This window comes from Mauremys mutica, unplaced genomic scaffold, assembly GCF_020497125.1.
Source record: "Mauremys mutica isolate MM-2020 ecotype Southern unplaced genomic scaffold, ASM2049712v1 000041F_np12_subseq_17779978:17974135_obj, whole genome shotgun sequence".
Lineage (NCBI taxonomy): Eukaryota > Metazoa > Chordata > Testudines > Geoemydidae > Mauremys > Mauremys mutica.
The window spans coordinates 1,653-29,029 of NW_025422816.1; the positions used below are offsets into that span (position 1 = coordinate 1,653).

Here is a 27,377-nt window from a genome sequence, read left to right on the forward strand (position 1 = left end):
TATTCAGAATTGTTTAATGTCTTAGATACAGTAGGCACAGGACAGTTATTATCCAGCTGGAACAATCAGACAACAGGCATACAACTATCTATAAAGAGTTACATAGTTAACACAGCATCCCTTAATACACTGACTTATTGTCCTAACCTACCTTGAACTCCTCCTCAAGTGACTAGATGGGAAGTGGAGTTTAATATACAAGTAAACAAGAGAGGAATGAAAGGTAACTTTTTTGGGTAGTCTTGCAAAAAGCAGTACCTCCAACCCTTTGATAAAAAGGTAACCCATCCAAATGTGTTAAATATTTGTTTAGCTTTTATATTCCTTCCTTCCTCCAACCCTTGTATATGGTGGTAAAAGAAGAGCAGACAGACAATAGCTGAGGGACACAATTGGCATAGAAGAACAAATCAGAGCAGAAGAGGCTCCAACTAATAGCCAGAGATGCCAAGGAAACACCAGCTTTAATAATCTTCTTTAAATGGATATTCTTTGTGATTGACAGCACTAAAAAAAAAAAAGTGGGTGTTACTGAGTATTCAAAGTAACTACACATGTCCTTCTCTCAGGAAGACAGGTGGGTATGATGGTGCATAGATAGATGTTCACTAAGCAGGTCCCTACTGTAGGCATTAAAAGCATTCTGAACCTCCCGGCCATTCCTTCCATAGCACTTCTACCTTAGTCAGAGGAACATTGCTTGCTGGAGCAGTCATTAAATGTAGGTATTTGGAACATATGGACAAAACAGAGGGGATAATACCTGCTAAAGAAATGACTATGTAGGGATTATCTTCCTCTTGCCATCAGTCATTCCAAGACCTGGTCTACATTACTGGGTTAGGTCAATGCAAGATGCCTTGTCTCAACCTAGCTGTGGAACTGCCTTCACTTATGTCAGTGGGCGCCAAATTTAAGCGCCTCTCTCTGACAATTTAACACCACCTCCCCAAGCAGTGTACTTGGACGATCAATGTCGTGTCAGTGTAGACACTGCACTGCCTTTGTTGCCTGTTACTGGCTTTCAAGAGCCATGTCCCACACTGACACAACAAGCGCTGCTAGGGAGGATGCACAGTGCTTCAAGTATGCACACACACAAGCAGTTTAATAGCCACTGCAGTGGCTGTATGCTGATGTAAGCTATATTGACATAATTTTGTATTGTAGACAGAGTCTAAGGTTTGTCTAATTACCCAAAGCCCATGATTTAAAATCTGGGGTCCTGCCTGCTTTCCCTTCCTCAAGGAGAGCGAGACCCTGCCTTGCTTTTAAAAGCAACAGTAAGCATTCTGTAAGAAAAGCAACTTACTTGACCATTTCAACGACCCTCCAATTCCTGTTAAAGCTGAGGATGGTTTCCATCTCCTCATTAGTCAATTCAAAGTCAAACACCTGAAAGCAAAGTGTTTTCAGTTAGGTCTGTAAGCCGCTGGAAATTAAGTGCACCTAAAGTGAAGATAAGGCAGCTATGACTTAGAGCTGGGGTGAATTGTACCATATTGGATGACCAAAAATCCCACTGAAGCATAATTACACCAGCTACCCTCACTTCAGGTAGAGTGGAATACTTAGCACTAGAACACGACACCCCCCGCCCCCCAATCCTTTCATCTGTAACTGCTCATATGACATCAGGCTTCCAGAAGTTCGACCCAGAACAACTAAAAGGAAGTCCCATGACTTCGGCAACATGCAATGGAAAGAGACACCTTAGATTCTAAGGCCAGAGTACCTCTTTACTCCCATGAGTATTTCCACTGAAGTCAGTGGGCTGCTGGGTGAGCAGGTCTCGCCCAAGGATGACGACTTGTGTGGCACCTACTCACGTACTGTCCCACTGACTTCAAGGGCAGTCCTCAGGCGAGTAACTTCTCTCCACTGTGAGGAAGAGGCTTATAGGCAGACTGTGGCCCCTTAGCAAAGTTATGCAGTTTTCCTCTCAGAGTTTACATGATCAGACCCATCGCCTGTTAAGATTTGCTGGGATTTCCCCTCCCTTTTAATAAATGTAAACATTGATATAGCCATACCTGTTTCAGGATAGCAGTCCCCCAACAGTGATCAGTGCTAGATGCTTCAGAAGAAGGTGCAAGGAAGCCAATGGTGGAAAATTAGGGAACAACCTTCCCCTAGAAGACTTCTTTTCAACTCCCATCAATTATTAGTAGCATTATACCCCGAAACATAAGTGATTATAGTGCTAATGCATTTTTAGTCTGTCCTGTACAACTGATGTTGTTTTAGGCAGCTAGAATGCTTGAGCCTACTAAGGTTTTGGTGTCAGGGATGTGTTGTGGCACTGCATTCCACTATTCATTTATGCATTGTATAAGTTATGCCTGGCACGTTCTTGTATTAGATGCTCACGCCAACTGATCTTTATTATATCAACCATTGTAGTGCCATAATAGCCCTTTTTAAGTCCTCTCCTCTCTAAACTAAATAGGCCTAATCTTTTCACACATTTGTCCATATGTTTTTAAGTCTACTCATATTAAATTACTTAAAGGTAATGCCTAGTGGGTAGAGCACAGATCTATTCCCAGCTCTGCCACTGGCCTGCTGGGTGATCTGGGCCAAGTCACTTCACCACCCTCAGTTTCCCCATCTATAAGCAGGTGGATAATGAGTCTGACCACTCTTGCAAAGCATTTTGAGATCTACTGCTGAAAAGCACAATATAAGCAGTAGGTATTAAGTTTAACTCTAGCTGCGTAGGAGTAGAATTAAAGCTTAAAATTAAGAGACTTGGAAATGTGGTATGACAAATAAGATTGAGAGTTTAATTCACTTCGCTCCTGGTTTTAAATTTAACAAAAATGCAAGTCCACTTTAATTTTCACACAAAGCATGAACACACAAAACTAAAAATGGAGTACTGAATGCTGAAATATTGAAGGGTCTTTCCACCTCTCTGCCCCTTCTCTTGCTCCCATCAAATGTAATTTGGGTTAATGAGAAAATATGAAGATGTAATGGATAGGTGTAGCAATAGTCTTATTTGAAACCTTACCTTAAAGTTCTCCTCAATACGGTGTGGTTTGTCAGACTTGGGAATGACTGCCACATTCCTCTGGATGTGAAACCGGATCAGAACCTGAGAGTAAAGAACAGGAATTCTGATGACACTGAAGCTACCAGTCACTAGTAGAGCTGGTCAAGGGCTTTTTGGAGGGTTTTTTTTGGGGGGGGGGGGGGGGGGGAGGTATTGTTCTAAATAAGTTTTCTAGAAAAGTAGCACTTTTTTTCCTGGGGTTACAAACCAATTCCAGTTTCTGCAAATGTATTCATTGTTCAGAAATATTCCTCAGGTGGTTTGTGCAAACAAATTGCATCCAGTAGTATGTTTGCAAGCTGCTCAAGTCAACTATGAATTGTTTGCAATGTCATTGTTTCTGCTCCCTGCTCGGGCAAGAAGTTTTTGGAAAAAAAGAGGACGCCTTCAGTGAACCCCTGTATAAGACAGGCCGGGGGGGTGGGGGGGGGGGGTCAGATGATCAGAGAGGCCCCTTCTGGTCTTCAGAACTGAACGAGGAACAGCTAAGGCTCCCAGCTTTGACGTCTTCAGCAGAAAAAAGGGATGAATTTTTCAGGAAGCATTTTTTGGGGAAAAAAATTCACCCTGTTTTTCAAGCTACTTTATGATTGGTGCCTGACAACTGCTGACTGCATGTGAGTGTGAGGATCTGTCTGAAGAGTCATTCTCTCAAACATTCTTATGAGCAGAGAAAAAAACAAAACACCAACAACACATTTGTAAGAGTGTTTGTTTTCCAGAATTCAATGTTTTTGTGAACAGTTGAGGAAAATTTCTCATGGCTGCTTAGTTTGACAATGTTTGTACTTCTTAGTATTTGCTGTGCACAAAAACACTGAATTCTGGAAAACAAACACCTGCTAGCTTTAGTCAACAGCGAAACACTGAGGCGTCCATGAAAAATAATTTAGTCAGATCAAAGATTCATAGGGTGATTTGGCTGAAGCACATTTGATTTTTCCACAGCCCCTTTCATCATTAAGTTCATATGATCAACATGGCACTTTCTGGAGAACATGCAAAGGCCCATCTCCAAGGCTGGTCAGCAATAATCTGTGCTAATGACAGGCACTCCCTGTTTCTTGCCAGGTCCTTCGTGTTCCCAGACTGAACGGTTTGTTCTGACAATCCCGCTCCTTCGAAACTGAGTTCCATTTAAACTAAGACATTCTAAAGAGAGTCACTGTGTAAAGACGGCAGAGTATCTGTGGAAGAGTGCAATGTTGGTGCAAGGCAATTTATTATAAAGGAGCAACATGCACTGTGCTGTGATTCCAATGTACCTGAGCAGAGGTTTTGTTGTGTTTAGCGGCAATCTCTTTAATCTTAGGGTCCTCTAGAAGAGTAGGGTCCTCTGGCTTGGCCCTATAAAATGAAAAAAAGGATGAGAACAGTCAGTAGGTTAATGGTAGACTACCATCCCTTGCAGGAAACAGGATATATTTCACAGGAGGATTTGCAATATAGCATCAGAAATACATAGCAATTGTAACGGCATTGGTCATTCAATTTTCTTCGATGATTTGAGAGAGACATACATACTCTAAAATACTTCTGAGAAGAGAGGCTGCCAAGCATTCTTACCATGGCCTATCAGGAGATCCCAGGGGACTGTATGCGGTCACAGAGATCCCTTTGGATTGGCAATACTTAATCAGCTTCTCCTGGGTAAGGTATGGGTGGCACTCAATCTGCAAGCACAAGGACACACAGGTTCACTCAGTGGCAGACTGCACTGCTAGCACTCCTGTGCTCCAGAGAATACAGACCCTAGGACTACCTTTGGAGCCACTCGTATGCCTACGGTATAAACAAGTCTTGCGGAACATATCTCACACACACACACTCTACGTGCCTTGCTGTTGATTATTATTTGCACTACAGTAGCATCTAGAGCAGAGGTTCTCAAACTGTGGGTCGGGACCCCAAAGTGTGTCGTAAACCCTTTTTAATGGAGTCGCCAGGGCTGGCATTAGACTTGCTGGGGCCTGATGCCAAAAGCCCAAGCCCCTCCACCTAGGGCTGAAGCCAAAGCCCGAGAGTGGCAGGTCTCAGGTTATAGGCCCCCAACTGGGGCTGAAGCCCTTGGACTTCGGCTTTGGCCCCCTGCCTGGGCAGCAGGGCTCAGACTTAGGCTGTGGCCCTCTCACCTGGGGCTTTGGTCTCCCCTTCCCGGGGTCGTTTAATAATTTTTGTTATCAGAAGGGGGTCGCAGTGCAATGAAGTTTGAGAACCCCTGACTAGAGGCGTGAACCTATATCAGAGCCACACAGTGCTAGGTTCTGTACAATATAGTGACAGGCTCTGCCCTGAAGCGCTTCCAGTCCAAATAGACAAGATATACAAAGTACTATTATCCCCATCTGTAAAATGGGGGAACAAGGGTAAGTGACTTGCCCAAGGTCATGAAGGAAGTCTGTAGCAGATCAGGGTCTACGAAGTCACCGTTCAGTGAATTAACCACAAAATTGTTCTTCTTTCTTTTATCATGATGATGATGATTATGGAAAACCTGATAATAGTCTACATTCCCATCACACAAAAGTTACTCTCCCATGGCGAGTAGAATTTTGCTAGGGCAGGTATACATGTAATGCTTTAACTATACTGTATATGGGCAACGTGGCAGTGTAATTGTCGTCGTAGAAACCAGAACTTGGGGATTTCCCAACTTGTTGTTTTAACGCCTTAAATTTACATTAATATAGTTTTGTATCTCCTTTCTGATTACACATTCAAATAATGCAGCCTGTAAAGCATGCATATACTTCTACAAGAGCAGTGCACCACTTTAAAGTACTTCTTAGATTGTAAATACTTCAGGGCAGAATCCGTGTCTTTTTAGGGTATATGTAATGCACCCACCATACTGGGAACCTAATCCTGATTGGGACGTTTGGGTACTCCAGCTACATAATATTAGACAACAATATTATTAAAAAACTGTTTTAAAGCAATTTGTTTTAAGTTAATGTTTAAAAAAAAGGTGTTAGGCAAAGTCAAACGGCTTATTATGGTCCATAAATAAAGAGCCAAATGGAGTAGTTATCAAATCCTTTATCCTGCCTTCTGAAGTCACAGGAAACTGGCTGAGCAAGACCCCACCACACGTTCAAAGGTAAAAAGGAAAAGCCTTTGGCCTGCTCATGCCAGGTCTTACCTCGTGCAGGTAGTCCCATTGATGTCAATGGCACTGTTCACATGAGTATGGATTCCCATGTTTATTCATGCTTATAGATTACGCTGCAGGTGCTGGTGTTAACTTGGCAGGTTCAACTGGCAATCTCAATGGTCATACAAACTTTACGGTTACAATGCTGTGTCTACAAATACAGCCCCTCCCCCCTACGCTTAGACCACGCTAAAGTTACACATTCAGCCAAAGGAGTCATTTAATGACGCCGTAAACGCTTGGGGGAAAAAAATTATATGGGAACCCTTCCCAATCATACTGCAGAACCATGACATGACACAAGGATAACAATAAAACTGGAGGTATAGCTTTAAGACTCTGAAACGCTCATGAATGCTATTGCCCAGCATACTGCATTAAGCAGAGGAACTTTCAGCCGCTATAGTTTAAAGCCAGAAATCTGTTTTTTGTTTGTTTTTTTTGGGGGGGGGGGGGGGGACCCTTGGAAAAAACTGCACAAGTCAGGGAAAAATTTAAATCAACTCTAGTGGGTTTAAATCTGTGGGTATATTTTGTAGGGTCAAATGTATCATAGTGTTCTCCAACTCCTTGATGTGTAAGACATCTGTCATGGACAGGCTGGACCTTTAAAGGGGATTTGGGTGGGTTCTTTCTTGTCTGTGAGGTAGCAGTTAACTAACTCCCTGATGATCTTGATCTGGTGACTTTATTACAACTATTGATCCCAGCTGTAAGTGAAAGGGTCTGAGAGAACTACACAGGACAGAGGAGAACTCAGTTAAGGGAGCTTCCTGTTGGTAGGAAGGGCTGGATGAAGGCAGATTGAAGTAGGAAGGTCCCTGGGAGAAGAGGCAGTGAGGAAACCTGCTGCAAAGAAGAGCCTTCAGGGGAAAAGTCCTGGGTGGCAATGCTTAGCTTACGAAACATAGAACGCCATGAAGTCTGAAAGTAGGGCAAAGGGAGAGAACTGCAGCATAGCCCAAAAGGGGCAGAACCACCATTTGTTTAGCTGTTTATCTGGATTTTCAGTTTGTCCTTTCATTACCTGGAAAGGGACAGAACTTAAGAGATAACTGGGCTGGGCCACAGAAGATGCAGACAGAAACAGATCAAGCCATTGCAGGGCCAAAGTGACCACCAGAGGGTGCTAGAGATGAAGACCCCTGCAATGTCAGGCTCGGATACCTTGGGGTGCTATGATGATGAGTGAAACCGCTTACAGCATTTCATGGTGTTGTGAAAAGTTCTATATTCTGCACATGCTGCTACAAGGTGTATCAGGTTAGTCTAGATACCACATGACTACTGGGATGCAAGTTTGGGTATTACTGTTGAATGACAATCCTCTCACTGAACTGTAATGTCAGACTTCCTGAGTTCTCAGTATTTTGCTGAATTCCAAATTCCTTAAGTTCAGTGCAAGCATATGTAGCCCAGCCTTTACACTATGTTCAGCAGAAGCCAGCAGGAATAAATACCTTACCTGGTTGTTGGCAGGCTTGAATTTTAAACCAGGTTTAGTTAAGAGTCTCTCAATCTGTTTGTGGTTAAAGTTGGAGATTCCAATGGCTTTCACCAGACCTGCATCCACCAGCTCTTCCATAGCCTAAGAGGACAAAGTAATCCAGTCATGTGCTGAAGCTAGTACTACTGCCAGCTTAGCCTTTTTCTTTACCACAGTAACTGATAAACCAATAGGGAGGTCAGACTAGAGCAGGGGTGGGCAAACTTTTTGGCCCGAGAGCCACATCTGGGTATGGAAATTGTATGGCAGGCCATGAATGCTCACAAAATTCGGGGTTGGGGTGCGGGAGGGGGTGAGGGCTCCGGCTGGGGCAAGAAATGAGGAGTTCAGGGTGCGAGAGGGTGCTCCGGGCTGGGATCAAGGGATAGAAGAGGGATTAGGGATGGGGTAAGGGGTTGGGGTGCAGGCTCTGGGTGGCGCTTATCTCAAGCAGCTCCCAGAAGCAGCAGCAGCATGTCTCCATTCCGGCTCCTACACGGAGGTGCAGACAGGCGGCTCTGCACGCTGCCCTGTCCGCAGATGCCACCCCTGCTGTGGGGGTAGCGCTTGGGCGGGGGCAGCGTGCAGAGCCCTCTGGCTGCCCCTACGCGTAGGAGCCAGAGAGGGGACATGCTGGCTGCTTCCAGGAGCTGTGCAGAGTGGGGCAAGTCCCTGACAACGCTCCCTGGCTGGCAGGGGAGGCTCTAGCAATTGCGCTGCCCCAAGCAGGGCGGCACGCCGTGGGGGCGCTCTGGCAGTCGCCAGTCCCGCGGCTCCGGTGGACCTCCTGCAGACGTGCCTGCGGAGGGTCTGCTGGTCCCGTGGCTCCGGTGGAGCATCCGCAGGCGTGCCTGTGGGAGGTCCATCGGAGCCGCTTGCCGCCCTCCTGGCGGCATGCTGCCCCAAGCACGCGCTTGGCATGCTGGGGTCTAGAGCCGGCCCTGCTGGCTGGAGTGCAGAAGCGGGGCAAGCCCCGGACCCCACTTCCCAGCGGGAGCTTGAGGCCAGATGCAGCCCCTAGGCTGTAGTTTGCCCACCCCTGGACTAGATGATCTTATGGTCATGTCTGGCCTTAAAAATCTTTGCATCTATGAATTGACTGTTCACGTTAAGCATGTCTTTTCCACAGAGTCCATCACATTCAGCCCAGCCCACCCTTTCCTCATGAGAGCCGAACCGCATCCTTTTAGGACACCTGTCTTTTTATGCCATCTTATAGGAGCAACGAGGTTAATAAATCACTCCGTTTTTCACCTGACAGGAAAGAGACATGAAGAGCACAGACCTGAGACTCAAGCTACACAGGCAGGCGATCACATTGTTCTTTTCCACAATACTCAGCCCACCATTATGGGGGAAATGGCATTCTCAGAGCCACTACATCTCCTAGGCTGTGGGTAACAGCAACAGACATAGAATCATGCCACTCAAATGGAATAAGGGGTAGATAGCTCTGAATAAAGAACATTTGGAAACCTTGAATTCCTAGTAATGCAAAGACCCTGTGAGCAGCCCAGAGTCGAATACATCTCTCCAAATCCTAATATGAACAACACTGCAGCCCCCACCATTCCTGGCATGCAGCCTTCTGCTCAGCCTCTGGTGCGTAAAGACAAAGGGGGAATTTTTACCTCCCATGTGTCCAGAATATCAGTGTTACTGGGGATAATCATACCGTTGTCATCTACAGGATGCGTCTCCTCACCAGCCTGCCATATCAAGACAGAAAGTTTAAAGAGATTTATTTTCAGAGCTGGAATACCCAAATTCTACCAGCAAGACAAAATGGATACATGGGCCCCAATTCAACAAGGAATTTAAGCACATGCAAAACTTTAAAACAATGCGCTTAGAATTATGCACATATTTAAGTACCTTGCTGAATCAGAGCCATACTACATATGGTGACTTGAATTGGGGCTAATAGAGGGGAAATAGTAACCTTTGTTCACGTAATTAGCTTAAGTCTAAAGAGAGGAGAGGGAAGTCCCTCATTCTTTATGTAACAAGTTTCATTCCAGCCCTGGTATTCATCCCAAAAACCTATAGTTAATTCTGTGATTTGCTTCATCTTCCACTGATAATCACTCTAAATAGACCAATAATTAAGAACATAAGAATGGCCATACTGGGTCAGACCAAAGGTCCATCTAGCCCAGTATCCTGTCTTCCAGCAGTGGCCAATACCAAATGCCCCAGAGGGAATGAACTGAACAGGTAATCACCAAGTGATCCATGCCCTGTCGCCCATTCCCAGCTTCTGGCAAACAGAGGCTAGGGACATCATCCCTGCCCATCCTGGCTAATAGCCATTGATGGACCTATTCTCCATGAACTTATCTTGTTCTTTCTCCCAAAATAGGAATCCACACAACACTGCCCCTGCAGCTGAAGAAGGCTGGATGTGAAATACCCTCCTCCAAACCCATGCATTCTATGTTGTAAAGTCACAGTTCTGCTATTCCTTAGAGAGAGAAAAGTATAGCATGCAGCCACCAGAACTCCTAAAGAGCTAATCGACAGCTAAATACCCATATGCACAGCAGTATAGCCTTGCTTTTTCCATGTAGGTGACCTGCACTGGAGCACTTGCTGGTTGCTACCAAAGTCTCTGGAGGCATGAAATGCTGTGGAAGAAATATCTATAGATGCCTCCTCCTCATCTTCACCCCTCTTCTACCAGAGAAGTGGCCTCACATTTCTCTATGTAGTGTAACATTTAGATAAATAAAGCATGGCAAAGCAGCATTCCAGAAGGAGGCTAGTCCTCCTTGGCTGACTAGATGGTGGCCATGGCCTAGCATCTGAGCACTCAAGGATTCTTTCAGGATGAGGAGGAGAAAAGAGGAGGCTTGCTACCTTGAATCCCATAGGAAAATGAATAAGGTAGAGGTCCAGGTAATCCAGTTTCAGTGCAGCAAGGCTTTTCTGGCATGCCCCCTTCACAAGGGATCGCTCATGAAACGTGCACCACAGCTGCAAGGAAAAAAAAACGTGCATGACAGTTACTCTGAAACCTTAGAGAATCCCCCAGACCGGAGAGAGGCTATGTTATATCTACTAGAAGTAGATCTGAGTGTATCACCCCTTCTGCTTACATGGCTTATGCCAAAGGCAGCTCGATGTGTCTTACTGCTAAAATTGTAAATCACAGATTAAAATAGAGCCCAAACTCAAAATACAGTATTAACACAAAGCAACTAGAATTTTTATTTCTAAAAAGGAATTGACAGAATAAAGTTTCCTGCCATGTGTCCCCCAGATGGGAAAAACTACATGTCTTTTGTCAAGTCCACATTTTCAAGGTGATTAAAGTTGTCAGTATGGCCTACTGACTTTTATAACCTAATTCCAAAGCTCAGATACAAGGAGAGAGTTGTCATACAGTATTTGGAAACTTCAATAAATCCCCAATTAGCCACACATCATTGTCCTGAACCCAAACTAGAGCTGGGTGTAACTTGTCTTTTATTTAAAATATTTTGATGGAAAAACTGGTTTTGACCAAAATTAAAAGTTGAAAAAAAAAATGTTATTTTGGTCAAAATTTCCATTTTCTTTTAATTGAAAAACTAGAAACAAAAAATTCTTAGTAACAATGTCCATCTTCTATTATGGTGTTTTTGGTTTTTTACCACCCTCTAACCTTCCCCACCACAAAAGACCCCAAAACAAAACAAAAATAACCAACATTCTATTTGTTTTGTTGACAAACTGAATTTTCTCCAGAAAATTAAAATACAAATACCCACAAATTTCCTTCTCTTCTAAAACTGGTTTTAGGAAGAGGAACTAATTCAGAGATGAGTGCAGAGGTGATCTAAGTTGGTTTAGCTCATATGTCAGTGGGCCAGAAGAAAAAAAGTAGAGCAATTAAGGCAATTAACTAGAAAAGTAAAAGTTATAATAGCCCCCCCCCCCCCCCCAACTTTAAATTACACCTTATTCCAGGTTTTCATTGCATTTCATTTCATTCGTTCCACCAATTTAGGCTTCCTTACGCATCAGTAAGTAGGTCTTAAAAAAAGTTAACTTAAGCATTGCCTCTGAATGAGACCTGGAGACTTTAATTTCTTGTTTTTCCTACCATGCTTCTTGGGGAAAAAGCCTTAAAATAGCAAAGACTCGAAATTTGCAGATCAGGAGAAATTAACATGATCATGGTGTATACGCTACCCTTCTCTAGGTTGTCAATATGCTCCCAAGAGGGTGGTTCTCCCATTGCAAATAATGGATGAACTTTATGGAAGATCCTGTTCCAGACAACAGAATTACAGGAATCCCATTTTCCTTGCTTTTACCCCTCTCCCTGACTCGCTGGAAAGACGGAAGCATAAAACTGATAGCAGGGGTGAAGAAGATTAGTCCCTCGGTCTTTTTACCCCTGGAGCATGGGCTGTCTGTTGAGCTCCATCTCTCTCCATGTAGCCAACTGATTTGTCCCAGGACCCCATGATACAATTCCTGTAGCCAGGGTTGTACCTTACTGACAACAAAAAGATCTTCCCGTTTCACAACCCCTTCCTTGATTTTCTGCTGGATCCCATCCCCTATTTCACTCTCATTCTTGTACAAATAGGCACAGTCGAAATGGCGGTATCCAACATCGATGGCAAACTTCACTGCTTCTTCCACCTTCCCTGGAGGAGCCTGAAAACAAAACGAACACCTGTAAAATGCCAACATTTCCAGATAGGAGAGTGGCTCAAACTGACCACAGAGGGAGTGTGCTAATCCAATGGCATGCAAACTAGATCAGACTAATCACCATTTTGTATGTGCTTCTGTACCAGGGAATTTAACCTGTGATCTGTATTTATACTGAGCATAAAACTACTCAGGGTTTTGTTGTATGGGACGGAATCCAGAGGAGAATGTGAAACACAAAGCAAGAGTGATTCAGGGAACCCCAGTTGGGTCAGTTTCTAGTTTGAAAACAGTGTTGGATTCCTGGCTCTGTAACTATATCCAGCATTATATGTAGGCTACACAACCACCACCATATCTATGTATGGGGGTAGCTCTTGCCTACCTGCCCCTCCCTCTACCTTCTCCGACCCCCCTTCCCCCATACACACACCAACCAGGATAGCTTTTTGGGGGACACCCCTTTGCTACTGCAAGCCTAGCCCAGATCAGCCACCTTCCCTATCAGTTAGGACAGCTTTTTGGGGGGAGGTTGCTCCTTTAAGTACCCCATCAACCCTCTCCCCACATGCACTACCAGGTAGCAGAAGCCTAAGATGGTACTGTGTCTAGCACGAGTCCTGCTTGCAAGATGGAATCTTGCAAAAATACTGTTCCCCATTCCCCACAGTCCACGCACATGTTCCTGGAGTCATGGGAGTGAAAGGTGGTTGGGGGAGGACTTGCCTAACAGTTCTCTCTTCTGGATGCACAACGTTGATATTTTGATTAGTTGCATTGGAGTTAATGGGCGCTGTGTGGCTGAATTCCCTAGATGGCTTTGAAACCCTCAAATCCAAATGCTGCTGGGCTTCTTTGGTTATTTGCTCCCCAACTGTGTAACTTCCTATAGTATATGCTCAGGGTCCAATAAATGATACATATAAGACAAGACTATTCAATGCTGTACTTTCTTCACTGCAAGTGCATAAAGACTGCCCTTGGACTGGATGAGAGGGTAGAAAGATTTTTTTTCCTGTCCTCTCTTCAAATTTTGTCTAGTCAAATTTGAGATCAGAAATGGCAGGTGCTCTACACGTTTCAGGATCAAACGCAGAAGAAACAGGTTCTCCTTTAGCTCAGTCAATAACTCTGCCTCTTTGACCTGCAGAGATTCATTCAGTTTCTTGTTGGAATGGATTCCTTACAAATAAAACACAGTTATCTGATAACCTATACCATCTGGTTATCTTTATCTATTCTGTATTCACAGAAAGAATGGCAGTTATTTGGTTATTGTTGCCTCAATATACCTATGCCATAGCTCTTTTTATAATCTCTAAGACATGTATTTTCAAACTTCTTCATAGTACAGACCACATTTTAATACAGAGATTCTCTTAGGGATTCTCCCCTCGCCTCACAAGCTTTGCAATCATATGGATCAATCTCCTTTCCCACTGTCTACTTCATAATCACCCTGTGGTAAAAACAGCACTTGCTTAAGTAGAAGGTGAACACTAGGAAAGTCTGTAATATTTTAAACTTCTTTTAGCATGATCCAGCAGGTGGAACAAGGGCCTGTGCGATCAGACAGTTATCCACAGCGCAGAGCTTGAGAACCTCTGCTCTACATGTTGATAAGTTATGCAGCTAAAAGTAACAGATACTGGGCAGAGATGATAGAATTCAAAAACTCTGGATGTTCCTACAGTAACGTTAACTTTGTCTCCGCATTAGTGTACATCTGAAGAGGGTCTTTCATCACATGAACACACAACACTGAGCAGTGCAGAATACTGGCCATCAATACAATATAAGTAGAAGAAACTGCAACTATTTTCCTACAGCTATGAGCACTTTTTTACTGTGTACAAAAGTGTTCTAAAAACAATGTACACACTGGGTAATCTTTGCTTGTTCTCTGTGTGGTTACATTGCCAGCTTTAACATTGTTTTAATAGATTTTTGTACATAAACACACTCCCAGGGTAAGAGTGGGACTGCAGTTACAAGAATCAATTTGTCACATCTAAGGCCAGAAAGGACCATTATAATCAACTTTGTATTTAAGTAAAATACACCCCGAAATTTGCTACCAGGGACCAAGGACCCTTTGGAAACCCTGAATTTTTAAAGAGTCTTTCATGAAGATGTGTTGTCTCACTGTTGGGCACATTTTAGTCAGCGTCAGTATCTCTTAAACCAACATTTTATGCTCACAAGTAGCTGCAGAATCCAAGCACCTAGAACAAAGCCCAATTCCTACAACTGCTGCTCATTAGCCTTTTACTGACACTGAAACGCTGCTAGGCTCCTATATCCATATAAGGGCCAGACACTGAGCGCGATAAAACCAAACGCCTACCAGGAAATTGGACTCCACGATGCCATCCAGAGCTTGCGAGCAACAGAAACAAAAATAGCTTGCAAAGGGGTAACTAAGCGGCCTGTGCCGCTGCCGCCTCTGGCATTGCAGGAAGCCCCGAGGAAAAGAAACTCCTGCCTCTTGCACAGCCGCAGCTGGAAACTTTGGCCGCATTTGTAAAGGGAGAAACAAACGCCAAGAGCCGAGCGCTTCCTGCGGCAGAGAGCAGCGGCAACGTACCCGGCGCGCCAGACCCTGGATCCCGTCCCCCCCATTTGCAATTACCTGCCAGGTGCCCAGCCCCAGGATGGGCATCTTGGCCTTAGTGCTCAGTTGCACGTAGGTCGCCATAATTCCCGCTCTCTGTGGACCACGCCCCCGGGCCCTGCGCCAGCCGAGCCTCTTTTATAGGCCTGGCCACGCCTCAGCCCCCGGGCGCGAGCGGCATTAGGGCTGTGAGCGGAGCGGGGCCCGGGGAGGTGCGCGGGCCAGAGGCCCTGGAAGCTACGCGCCTGGCGCTGGGGGCAGCTCTCTCCTTGCAGCGTGATCCGCTGGTGCTGCCCCGACCCCGCCTGCAGCCGCCCCGCAGCCCGCACGGCCCGGCGCTTGGCGGGAGTTCCCCACACAGAACAGGCTCCTCTCGCTGCCTGTCTCTTTCTCCAGGCGCTGGGCGGACCCGCCTGCTACCGGCGTGGCAGCGGGGAAGGGCCGAGGCAGCTGCTCCCCTCTCTCCGCGTGCTGGGTTTGGCTTTATTTCTGGAATAGGGGAACCAAGGTCTCTTTAAAAAATGGTCCCCGCCTAAATCCGTAGTTCGGCAGACGAACAAGGCGCCTAATTACTCGAAAGCTCTGAGCATGCCGCAGTTCCCAAGGGCGAGTTGCGGGCCCTGAACATCTCTGAAAATCAGGCCCCACGTGTCTCAAACTAGGCCCCCGAAGTACACAAGGTGCTAAGTCTAAAAATTTGCATCTTAATTGATCTCTGCCTCATTTCCCCATTTAAAATAGGGAAGAGCCTGACCTGCCTGAGTGGGCTATTGTGAGGCTCTGTTAATGTTTCTAAGGTGCTTTGAGATCCTACAATGGAAGCAGCAATAGAAATTGGCGTGGCTACTTCCACCCTTTCATGTTTTCTGTATGTATAAATATCTCCTGTCTGCGTGTTCCATTCTCTGCATCCGAAGAAGTGGGCTGTAGCCCACGAAAGCTTATGCTCAAATAAATTTGTTAGTTGCTAAGGTGCCACAAGTACTCCTGTTCTTTTAGCAATAGAAATGTTATTGAACTACACATTCAGATCACACTGCTAGGGTGACCAGATGCCTTGATTTTACAGGGACAGTCCTGATATTTGGGGCTTTGTATTATATAGGTGCTGATTACCCCCACTTCCATCCTGATTTTTCACCCTTGCTATCTGGTCACCCTACACTGTGCGTTCTAGGGCTTTGTGTTCCAGGACTCCAGCCCTGTTCATGACCTTTTGGGTAAAAGGTCATATCTAACACTGACTATTATGGGGGGGGGGCAAACTTACTGACCCTCTGAGCCACATATGACACTTCAGAAGTTCAAGAGCTGGGAGACACCTGCCAGGGCTTGGGGTAGGGTGACCAGACCGCAAGAGTGAAATATCAGGACACATTGGGCTAGCGCGGAGGGAGAGAGGACGACAACGACAGACACAGGTGCACATAGCCATGAGAGGGGGCCCTAGGAAGCTGTGAGAGGGGTTGTAGGGCCCCTGCTGCAGCCTGCACCACAAGCCATAGGGCAAGGACACCTATTGAATTCAATGAGAATTTTGAATGTGACTTGATGTACCTAGTTCTGAGATTATAAAGCCAGAAGGGATCCGGTGATCACCTGGTCTCACCGCCTAGCACAGACATAGAACTTTCCCAAAATAATTCCTAGAGGATAGCTTTTAGAAAAAGCTTTTAGAAAAACACCATGACCCTTAGTATATTTTTAATCGTTAATTACTCTCACCATTGAAAAGGTATGCCTTATATCCAGTCTGAATTTGTCTAGCTGCAACTTCCAACCGTTGGCTCATGCTCTACCTTTCTCTTCTAGACTGAAGTGCCCATGATTAACTATTTGTTCCCCATGTAGATACTTACAGTCTATAACCAAGTCACTTCTTAACCTTCTTTTTGTTAAGCTAAATAGATTGATGTCCTTGAGGTGATCACTATAAGGCATGTTTTATAATCCTTTAATCAGTCTTGTGACTCTTTTCTGAACACGCTCCAGTTTATCAATATCCTTCTTAAATTGTGCACACCAGAACTGGACACTATTCCAGCAGTGGTTGCACTAGTGCCAAATACAGAGATAAAATAACCTCTCTACTCCTGCTTGAGATTCCCCTATTTAGGCATCTGGTCACCCTATTTCTGTATGCATTTCCCCAGGTTTTTTTGTAAAAATCAAAACTGAACTGCCCCAGAAATTCTGTCAAGTGGAATCATCGTGAAACTCGCATGGCTCCAACCCTGCCGATGAACCTTTAGATCCACTGCACAGACTTCTGCCACTTGACCTAATGGAGTAAGTGATGGCAGAGGCAGTAGGTTGTCATCCTATAGGTGATAGATCAACTCTATAAGGGGATGAGACACTTTTTTTGCCACTGGGTTTCACAGATATCTGCTGATAGAAGAGGAACTGTGAAACTCAGGAATCCTGGGTCTATTCCAGGCTCCTGAATGGAGTGGTCTCTAGTAGTCAAAGACCCTTCTTCCCCATCCCCTCTAGTCTATGTCTATCCCAGGGGTAGGCAACCTATGGCATGTGTGCCGAAGGCGGCACGTGAGCTGATTTTCAGTGGCACTCACACTGCCTGGGTCCTGGTCACCGGTCTGGGGGACTCTGCATTTTAATTTAATTTTAAATGAAGCTTCTTAAACATTTTAAAAACCTTATTTACTTTACATACAACAATAATTTAGTTATATATTATAGACTTATAGAAAGAGACCTTCTAAAACATTAAAATGTATTACTGGAATGTGAAACCTTAAATCTGAGTGAATAAATGAAGACTCGGCACGCTACTTCTGAAAGGTTGCTTACCCCTGGTCTATCCTATTGCTGTCTAACCCACCCCAGCTCCTCATCTGATTTCAAGTGCCCCCCACTACCGCTCTGGATTCCTTGTCCCAGTTTCCTGGTCCTGTCTCACTCTCCTCTCTCCCCGCCCCCATCCCTCAGATGAGATGTTCGTTCCAGACTGGCAAAATTATAACGGTTCCCAACATTTCAGCACTTCCCATCCTAAATTTTTGATTGCTTAACTATAGGCTAGCTCTGTCTACAACCTCTGATTAAAGGGCTTATAAGTGTAGCAACCTCCATCATAGCTAGTCACCAAAGATTGAACCCGAGCCATCCAGACTTAAAAGCATGAGCTTCTACTACTTGAGTTCAAGATATAACTCCCTTAGCTGGTAGCGATACAGTTATCCTCTAAAAATCCACCAGAGGAGGGCACAAAACACATGTTGGACAGTGAATTACAAAAGTGCCAAATATTATTACTAGACCTGCAATACTTTTCACAATGAACATCAGCGGTGGATAAACTGGGAGTTTAAGAATATTTGGAAAACAATTTTAGAATAACATTCAGTGCTGTGGTTTAAAAGAAAAAAAACCCTGTTAAAACTCATAACTTAGCAGCATTCAGTGTTTGGAAAAAAAAAACTTCTAGGAGCTATGGGATACAAGTTAAGAATGTTGAAACAGGAAGATGTTATGCTTAGTTACCACTTGGGCAAGGCAGCGTTCTGTGTAATACTTGCAAGATTTCACTGTAATGTTTTACAATAAATAACAGCGCAATGCTGATTCCATTGATACTGTTGAGCAATTCATGCTGATTTTATTTCAGTCCGCATGTTAATAGTTTTGAATACTGTAGAACATAATTTTCAGCTCAGTTGGTCTGAACATGCAGAGCTTTAAAATTGCTATGCTCTAAACTGTATATTAACTACAGTTTTATAAACCTGCATGTCAGACAACTGTGTGCCACTACTACTAGACAATGGTGCAAGGCTATTCAGTGTGAATCACAGAAATGTAGGACTGGAAGGGACATCAACAGGTCATCTAGTCAAACCCTGCACTGAGGCAGGACTGAGTAATAACAACTAGACCAATCCTTGACAGGTGTTTTTCTAATCTCGTAAAAAACTCCAATGACTGCTATTCCATAACCTCTGTAGGTAATTTGTCCAGTGCTTAACTACCTTTACAGTTAGGAAGTTTTTCCTCATGTCTAACCTAAATCTCCCTTGCTACAATTTAAGCCCATTGCTTCTTTTTCCTGCATGTCCTGAGTGGGACGGGGGTGGGTCCAGGCAGTGGAATTGTGGGGAGGGAGGTCGAGGGAGTCGGTGGGTGTGTGGGGATGGACCAGGGGAAGCAGGGTGGAGGAACTGAGGGGGACAGTACTGGGATTGGGGGAGTCTGGGGGGGGCTAAGAGGGATGGGACAGGACTAGGATGGGGGGAGTAGGATAGGGGCTGAGGGGAGCATGAATGGGACAGGGTAGAGAGAGCTGTGTAGAGTGGGGCGGGGGAGACAATGGGGCTGGGCTGGGGAGGGTTGGAGAGAGGGACAGGGTCTGGAGGAGATGAGACAGGAGAGCAGGACTGGAATGGGAGAAAGTTGAGGGGGTGGGACAGCAGGGGGAGCGATGGGGGTGGGATGACGGGGGAGGCTGAAGAAGAGATTTGGGGTAGGACAAGGCTGAGGGCAGTGGGTTGTGGGGGAGCAGAGACACTGTGGGGGAGGCTGTTGGAACGGGGGCAGGGACTGAGGGCAGTGGGTTCGGGGTGGGAGGTACAGTGGGGACTGCGGGGGAGGCTGAGGGAACAGGGTCATGGTGCGGGCTGAGGGCAGTGGGTTGGGTCTACACTGGCACCTCTCAGCATTGCTGTGCCAGGCGGCAGACCTGCACCAGCGCTACCCTGGCGATGGAAGAGTCCTCAGTGGAAATGCAGGCTTCATGACACAGACCCTCCTTGTCACTTCAAACCTGGCGCTGCTCTGGTCAGTCGCTAGGCTCTTGTCACTTTCAAACCCATGCAGAGTATCTCGTCTTTTTCAATTCTCAGGTTAAGAAAAGCTTCTGCATTTTGTGAGGGCTTCAGCATTCACTTTCCTACTTGGCAAACTGTCTGCCTGAGACATTGCTCCAAAGGCATTCATCTTTATTCATTATTGGCAGGTCCATCAGATTAACGAGCAACACGGGGAAGCAACACAATGGTGTCATGGATTTTTAATTTTTCAAACCACTTTGGCTTCAACAAGGATAACAGCAAATCTGGACAGAGCAGATGGGTGTCAGGATGGGTTTGGGTATGTATTTATTTATTTATTAAGTGAAAATGTTTGGGTCTGAGCAAAGGCTGCAAACTTCCCTTTGGAAACCTCTGCTGATCTTTTGCCCCAGGGGCTAAGGACAACCTGGAATCCGGGACAGATTTCCACATTCATGCAGGGTGAGATGATTGTGGGGAGGGGAGGGACTGTGGGGGAGGCAGAGCGAACAAAGTCAGGGGGGCTGAGGGCAGTGGATTGAAGGTGGGGGGCACAGGGGGGGCTCCAGGGGAGGCTGAGGGAACAAGGTCAGGGTGGGGGCTGAGGGCAGTGGGTTTGAGGGGAGCCCCCCCAGAGGGACCTGCCAGGGGGCCAGGTGTGCCCAGCAGTGCTTACCTGGAGCGGCTCCCAGGAAGCATCCAGCAGGCAGGTCCCTCCCAGTCCCTCTGGCTCCTTCCTCGGGTCGGGTCGGGTCCTGCCAGCCGGGCGGTGGGCCCTGTGGGCTGGCGCCACCGCACCAGGAGCTCAGCTGTGCGCTGCCCCAGGGTCCAGGGAGGAAAGGTGAGTGGTGCCGGCTTGCCCCGGTCCCCCTCATATAGGGTGACCAGACGTCCTGACCAATGTAAGGTCGGGACGCAGGACAAGTCCCCTAAAATCGGGACTGTCTCGATAATATCGGGACGTATGGTCACCCTAGCTTGGGGCCTCAGCCCTCTGGGGAGGGCGTTTCAGGGTCTCAGCTCAATCCCAAGCCCCAGCAGGTGTACCCTGTGGGGCTGAAGCCCTGAGATCCCCTCCCCTCAGAGGTGACATGTGGGCAGGCATATGGGGTCACATCCCCCCAATTTTTGCTGTCCTTTCTTGGTCACATGGTGTAGCCGGGCCCGTCCCTGCAGGGCAGCAGCTGGAGCTGGCAAACTAGGAGCTGCAGGTATGGGGAGAGGTAGCGGCAAACAGCTGGGAGCTGCAGGGCGAGAGGCTCCTTTTGCTGGTCTCAGGTGAGTGCGCTCTCTCTCTCTCTCTCTATCAGAAGCTAAATCAGAGGCCCCTCCCTGGGTGCGCTGCTGCCTCTCCATGTGGAACTAACACCTTGGTGCTGCAGGGAGGGGTTGCTGAGGGTAAGGGGTATGCTGGGGGGGGGCATGACTCAAGCTGTTGGGGGAGGTGAACCTTTATATTGTGTGCCCCCCGCCCAACTTTCAGCAGGCACCAGTCTCTGGCAGAAGCCCCTAGCCCCACCACCGTGCTGCAGGGCAGAATCCCCAATCTCTCCCGCCCCCAGTCTAGTTCATGATAAAAGCGTGATAATTCTCAAAATATTTTTGTGGGCCAATGAAATTTCTTTCATACTGAGACAGAACTGTTATTTTGTACTGAACACACTTGAGGCAAACATACTCGAGTCACTGTATCAATCGACCTTTAGCACACACTCTAGATCTGAGGAGCCAGGCGCTCAAACAATATCAGCAAAAGAATTTTAGATACAGGTAAATGTGTGTGTGTTTCCAGGCCTTTGACTATATTTGCTCAGTTAGAATCAAACAGCTGATAAAAGGGCTGAAATATTTATCTTTTATCCTAGTAAATGTCAAGTCTGCCTGTTGCTTACAAAGGTATTCATTAAAAGGGTCTCATTTGTACATATTGATCATAAGGTCAGGCTTTTCTATAAAATCTACCATGTGTTCCTTGAATCCACAAGATTTTTGCCAAGCAACCTGAAGACACTGGTTTGGCACGTGGAACTAAAGTATCAGCCACTGTCCACAAGGTGTGCCAAAAGATCTAGAAGGGGTTTAAATCACACTTTGCCTACAGGTTTTTAAATCACGTTTTGTTTTTGCCAAAAGAAAGAGGCCTCGTTTGCATCTGGGGTCATATCATCTGTCCTTCAGAGCTTTGACACTTGGGGTATGTCTACACTGCAGCTAGGACGAGTCTCCCAGCGTGGGTAGACAGACTTTTGAGCAGGAGTGAAAGTAACTTAAATGACTTACCAATACTTAGGGTGGCCGGGGTCCTGGGCAAGGCTGGGGGGAGTCTCTGGGCCCCTGGAAGGGACTGGGCCTTGGACAGAAGAAGAGGGGCTGGGGCCAAAATCCCTCAAGCAGCCCTTTAAATCGCTGCCAGCGCACTGGGGTAGCAGCAGCGTCGGCCGGGAGCCCTGGGGCTCCAGCGGCGATTTAAAGGGCCCAGGGCTCTGGCTCTGGCTGCTGGTGCAGCAGCGGTGGCCGGGAGTCCTGGGCCCTTTAAATTGCCGCTGGAGCCCCAGGGTCCTTTTAAATCACCAGACCCTGGGGCAGCTGCCCCTTTTGCCCTCCTCCCTCCCTGCCCCCCTCATCCATCAGTGGCCCTGCTGGTATGGTAGGCACTTTCTTGCTAGTATGCCATACCGGAGTGACTTACTTTCACCTCTGCTTTTGAGCTAACATGGCTTGAGGTAGGATGCTAAAAATAGCAGAGGGGACATTGCAGCTCGGGCTGTCAAGCCCACCTGATCCTCTGGGTCTGAGCACAAGTGGCCAGCCTGAGTCTCTGCCAGAGCCACAACGTCCATACTCCTGGTTTTAGGAGCTCCCGCTAATGTGAGCTGTCTTCCTGGGCTGGCAAGCTCGCTTCTTGCTGTGTAACCATACCCTTAAGGGCAAGGAAAGCTGGATATATGTTGAATGCCCAAAAGACCAAGAGGCAGAGAGGTCTCTTATTGGCATTCAGATATATAAGTGAGTGTAAGCTTAAGCCAAACTTTTCAAACATGGGTATCTAAAGAAAGGTGCTTAAGGTGAAATCCTGTGCCATTGAAGTCAATGGGAGTCTTGCTATTAACTTCAGTGGGGCCAGGAATTCCCCCCAACCATCCTTAGGCATATAGCTATCTCTGTTTTTAATATCCTGCCCATCGCCATGGTTTTTGAGCACTTTACAAGGGTGGCTTTGAGTGCTCAGCTCCTCTGAAAATGAAATACTTGATTTGAGTACCTAAATATGAATCTAAAGGCTTAACTTTGGGCACTGAAGTTGGAGAAATGTGGCTCAAGTTATATATGTGAACACCTTTGAGAGGTGTCTCTGCGTCTTGCTCTTTCGGGGCTTTCAGCACATAACTTAGTTGTGACTTTCTCTCATTTTTCAATGCAGACTTTCAAGTCTTCTTTAAAATTGTAGGCATTTTTGCTGTGCCTTGTGTATACTAAACTGTCCTAGTCATAATCCTACATGACAGATTGAATTCCTCCAACTTTTCCATGTATTTGTATTCAGTATGGATTGGCACAGACTCATTTAAGTGATTTCAATTGTTTAATTCTCCCAGCTCAAGAGAGGGCAAGAGTGGATATGGACATAGATACCGAGGAAACTTTTATCTATGACAGGAACAACGTAACCTTAGGGGCCAATATGGCCAGAAAGACCACTCTAGAAAAATGGCCCCTTCTTAATCAACTGATCTATGCCAAAAACTAACTCTGTTACGCACAGGTGCAGGGAGGAGCATTAGACCTTTATATGCATGTATGGAGACCCCACACTGGGATGGTCAAGCTGATCTGAAAGGAGGTACGGATTAGCTTCACAATTGCTGTACAGGCAGGACACAAAGAGCTGCTGAAGAGGGCAGGGACCTCATGGAAATGAGCTCCCCATCCCTTTCCCATTCCTGTTCCCATCTGACCTGGGCAGAGACAGCTTTTCTTTAGGTTTGTACAGCTTTATCCATCTCCCTAGTTTAAAGGACTCGTGTTGCCACAAGTCTCTTTATAACATTGGTGTTATTGTTGTTTTTCCAGGGAGCACATAGATCCCCACTGAGTACACTGTAAATAGTAACATCAGATATCACTCTGACACCCCACCCCAGGCATTGCATGCTTCCCTAAGGCAAGAGCTCTTTGGCATCTGGCAGAATATGGATTCTCTCCTCTTTCAGCCTGCTCTTTTCCTTTCCCTTCCCTACTCCAAATCCCTGTTTGCTGTCTCTTGACCCCTAACTACTGGTCTGGAACATCAGCAACTTCTTGACAAACTTTTTTCTGCTTACTGTCCTTAGCTATGTTATGGGTCTGATTCTCCTCTCAGCTACACCAGATTTATATCACTACTAAAGCTTTAGTGGCATGACACCCAGTGCAATTCAGGTCTCAATTACACCCAGTGCAATTCATTCTCTGAGAAGAGAATCAGTCCCGTTCTAGCAGGATGGGTACCATTTGCCTGGCATAAGATAGAGCAACTGGGATTCATTGTAATAGGAGCACAGGTTATTCATTTTGGTTTGATTTATTGAAGTGATAGCATGGTCGTATTGGTTCAGCTGTATTTACAAAGTTGGACTCGGAGTAAGTCTTCAAATCCATGTTTTGGTTTCAACATGTACTTGAATAGATTCTCTTTCCTTCCATAGTCTGTAATATAACCACTGATTTCTAGACCCACTGTATAAATAGAGCTCTCCTGTCTTTCTTACACTCTGGATCCCAAAGCACTTTATAGAATGAAAGAAATATTAAATTAAAGTAAAACAAACAAAAAATAGCAGTGGTAGAAAGAAGCAAAGAGATGTTTATAAGGGAGACAAAACAAGTATTAAGCTGACATTTGAGAACTGAAGGTGGCAGGAACTGCAGGGGAGACCTTTTCATTAATGACCATAAGATTATGTAAAAAAAAGTCTGCCTAGCCTATAGATACTGACCAAACCCAGGAGGAGTCCCAGAAGAGGTGACAGGGGAAGGGAGGGCCGTGTAAATTCAAAACATCTTTTGATGTTCTTTTTAAAACCTCTGTAGCTCTCCAGTGCTGTTCAAGAGTAAAGTGCCTGTGGTTAAGACGTTCATTTGCTAAGCCTGTTTTTCTTTTTGTCTGCCCTATTGTTCCTGAAAGGGTTAATCAGGAAACGCAGAGGGGGAAGCTCAGAGATGGAATTCTGAGGAAACATCTAAACAACTGGGGGCTCGTGATGGCTGTGGCACTGGTCCCTGTGTCTCAGATGCACGGTCTGTGGGGTCCTGCTGCCCAAGAAGGGTGTCAGACACCTGAGAGGGTGGTTGAGAGACCTAGAGCTAGGAGCAGTGATCAGTCTGTACCCAGACCCAGAGGGCTTAGAAATACTAGGATCCAGTAGTTGGGTCCACTCCCAACAGACTGGTGTCTGCCCAGAGAGGGGGACTGTGCCAGTGTGATAGGGTGTGTACTCCTCACTGGCAGTGGAAAGGGTTTATTGGAGCCAGAGAGCAATTAGTGCATTTTGTTGTATTTGGAGGATGAGTGCCAGCTGAGAGGAGCTGGGTGACTAATAAAGGAAGGCTGGCAGGACAGTAGAAGAGAGGCAGGAACCAGGTTCTGGGATCCTCTTCTAAGATGGGTGCTGCGGGAAGGCTCCAGGAGAGATGATGGACATTACAGGAGTGGAGCAAGCTGCTGTAGTGAGCCCAGACAAAAGAGAGAGGCTCCAGGGAGCCAGTTCAGGGGTTTTGTTTCTGGAGGAAAGGGACATGGACACATGCAGCACTGGGGAAAGGCAGATAGGAACTGGGCCTCTAGGGAGGAAAGCCTGGGAGGTGCTGCTGGGTTCAAGAAGAGCTCTGTGGAGCCTAGGAAGGGGCTGAGGGAAAGGGCCTAGAGATGTGCTGAGGTGGTAGTAGTCAGCCAGAGGTCTGAGGAGTAGACCTTAGCTGCTAGCTGCAGGGTCCCTGGACAGGAACCCAAAGTAGGGGGCTGGGTTCCCCTACTGGCCACCAAGGAAGGTGGCATAAAAGACCCCTGATATAAGGGGCATAAGGACGACTGAGCCTGGAGTTGGACTGTAGTTCTGGTGCAATGTTGTTGTGCTATTGAGACCCTTATCCCAGCAGGGGTAGAACTGACCATGGCCTGACCAGAGGGCTGAGTCACGAGAAGGCGCGTACTTGGCACCTACCCTGCTTCTAAAAATTCCCCTAGGAAGGGGGCCTTCTAGGGCTTTCAGCCATGTGGTACTGAGTGGGACAGTGCCCAAGTACCTTAAAAATCTGGCCTAAGTGACTTGCCCAGGATCACAGGGAACCGGACCTGAGTTTCCTGAGTTTGTTGACTAGCTCCCTAATAACTGGACTATCCTTCCTCGGCCTTCTACTTTGCTGGCTGGTGTGAGGCAGAGCCAGAGCTCCTCTTTTTGTAAAGTTGGTGGCTCCCCTGAGCACCGAGGTGGCTATTCTGACTGACCCTTACGCAGGCTGTGAGGTGGGCTAGTCTTGTTACAGATAATACCTAAGGTTACCCTAATGAACAGAAATTATGGGGGAAGGGAAACATTTCTCTCTGTATTTTGTGCCTTTGATGGGACTTTGATTTTAAAATCCCGTCCCTTCTGTTGACCCAGGTGAAGACAATGGGAGTTTTCCCTCTGACTGTATTGGAAATAGGGGTAGTCTAATTATGAATGCTCTTAAAAATCTCATCCTGTGTGCAAAGCTAGCAATCACGATTGCCATTGTATAATAAAATAGACCCTCATCTTGCCATGAACTCTGCATTGACGTATCAGGAGCACTTCCACTGCAGTTCAGCTCACTGAAAGATCAGGACCCTAATTCCTCCTGTCTTGTGTGTCTTTCACACAGTAACAGGAGAGAGAAATACTTTTCTGGGCTAGATTGTGTTATCCTTACTCACCTTGGTGAGCACAGGCTAATTTCAGTGGGTCTGCGCATGGAAGTAAATACACACCAGTGTGAGCAGGGATTGCACAATCTAGCCTACACAAACAAGGATACTGTAGTGATCCACAAAAATATACAGAGGGACCCAAGGCAAGATGCAGTATCTGAAATTGAACATAGTTTTAAAATTGAGTTAAAATTAAAGCTGCCTGTGTCCTCTTTACTAGAACTAAGTTTTTATTAAGAAAAATTCAAGTATGCACATTTAAGTCTGTGGTGAGGCAGATGGCCTGGAGGTAGACTGGGAATAAAGATTCAGACTAGGGGAAGGACTCCAGAGAGGAAACCTTGATGGTCAGTGGCTCAAGTAGGAGCCGGGCCTCCAGCAAGAAAGTCCAGATGGTCGACACTCTGAGCGAGTGGGATGAAAGTGTAGCCCAGGAGGGACAGAAGATCTTGTTTTATGTTCTTTGGACTAAAGACTGCTACTTGACAGGGCCTCCCAAAGGGAGGGGCGGTAGGTCTGTTGCAGGACTACTATTTGGACTAAGGGCATATCTACACAAACACTTACTCTGCAGCAAGCTGGGCTGTAAGTCTTCATCACTCCAGCATGCCATGAGCGAACTGTCAGCCTTCACCCTGCTTTTGTACAGTAAAAAATCCCTAGTGGGTTTTGCTGTATTGCTGTTGATACGACACAATAG

General features: G+C 46.2%; 1 protein-coding gene across 3 annotated transcripts; it reads right to left on the reverse strand.

Annotated features, from left to right (window-relative positions):
- On the reverse strand, positions 1–26,727 carry LOC123356916 (aldo-keto reductase family 1 member B1-like). Of its 3 annotated transcripts, none has more exons than XM_045000185.1 (10): positions 26,684–26,727; positions 12,181–12,348; positions 10,558–10,674; positions 9,330–9,407; positions 7,678–7,800; positions 4,625–4,731; positions 4,324–4,405; positions 3,017–3,100; positions 1,313–1,395; positions 1–507 (listed from the first exon to the last, which is right to left on the reverse strand). In XM_045000185.1, exons 3-10 carry the CDS (start codon positions 10,567–10,569, stop codon positions 465–467), a joined length of 612 nt encoding a protein of 203 aa, XP_044856120.1. In that variant the 5' UTR covers positions 10,570–10,674; positions 12,181–12,348; positions 26,684–26,727; the 3' UTR covers positions 1–464. The 3 variants fall into 3 exon arrangements, with proteins under 3 accessions (XP_044856120.1, XP_044856119.1, XP_044856118.1); XM_045000184.1 differs by lacking the exon at positions 26,684–26,727 and adding an exon at positions 14,978–15,333; XM_045000183.1 differs by lacking the exon at positions 26,684–26,727 and adding an exon at positions 14,693–14,881.
- Between the last annotated feature and the right edge of the window lie 650 nt (positions 26,728–27,377).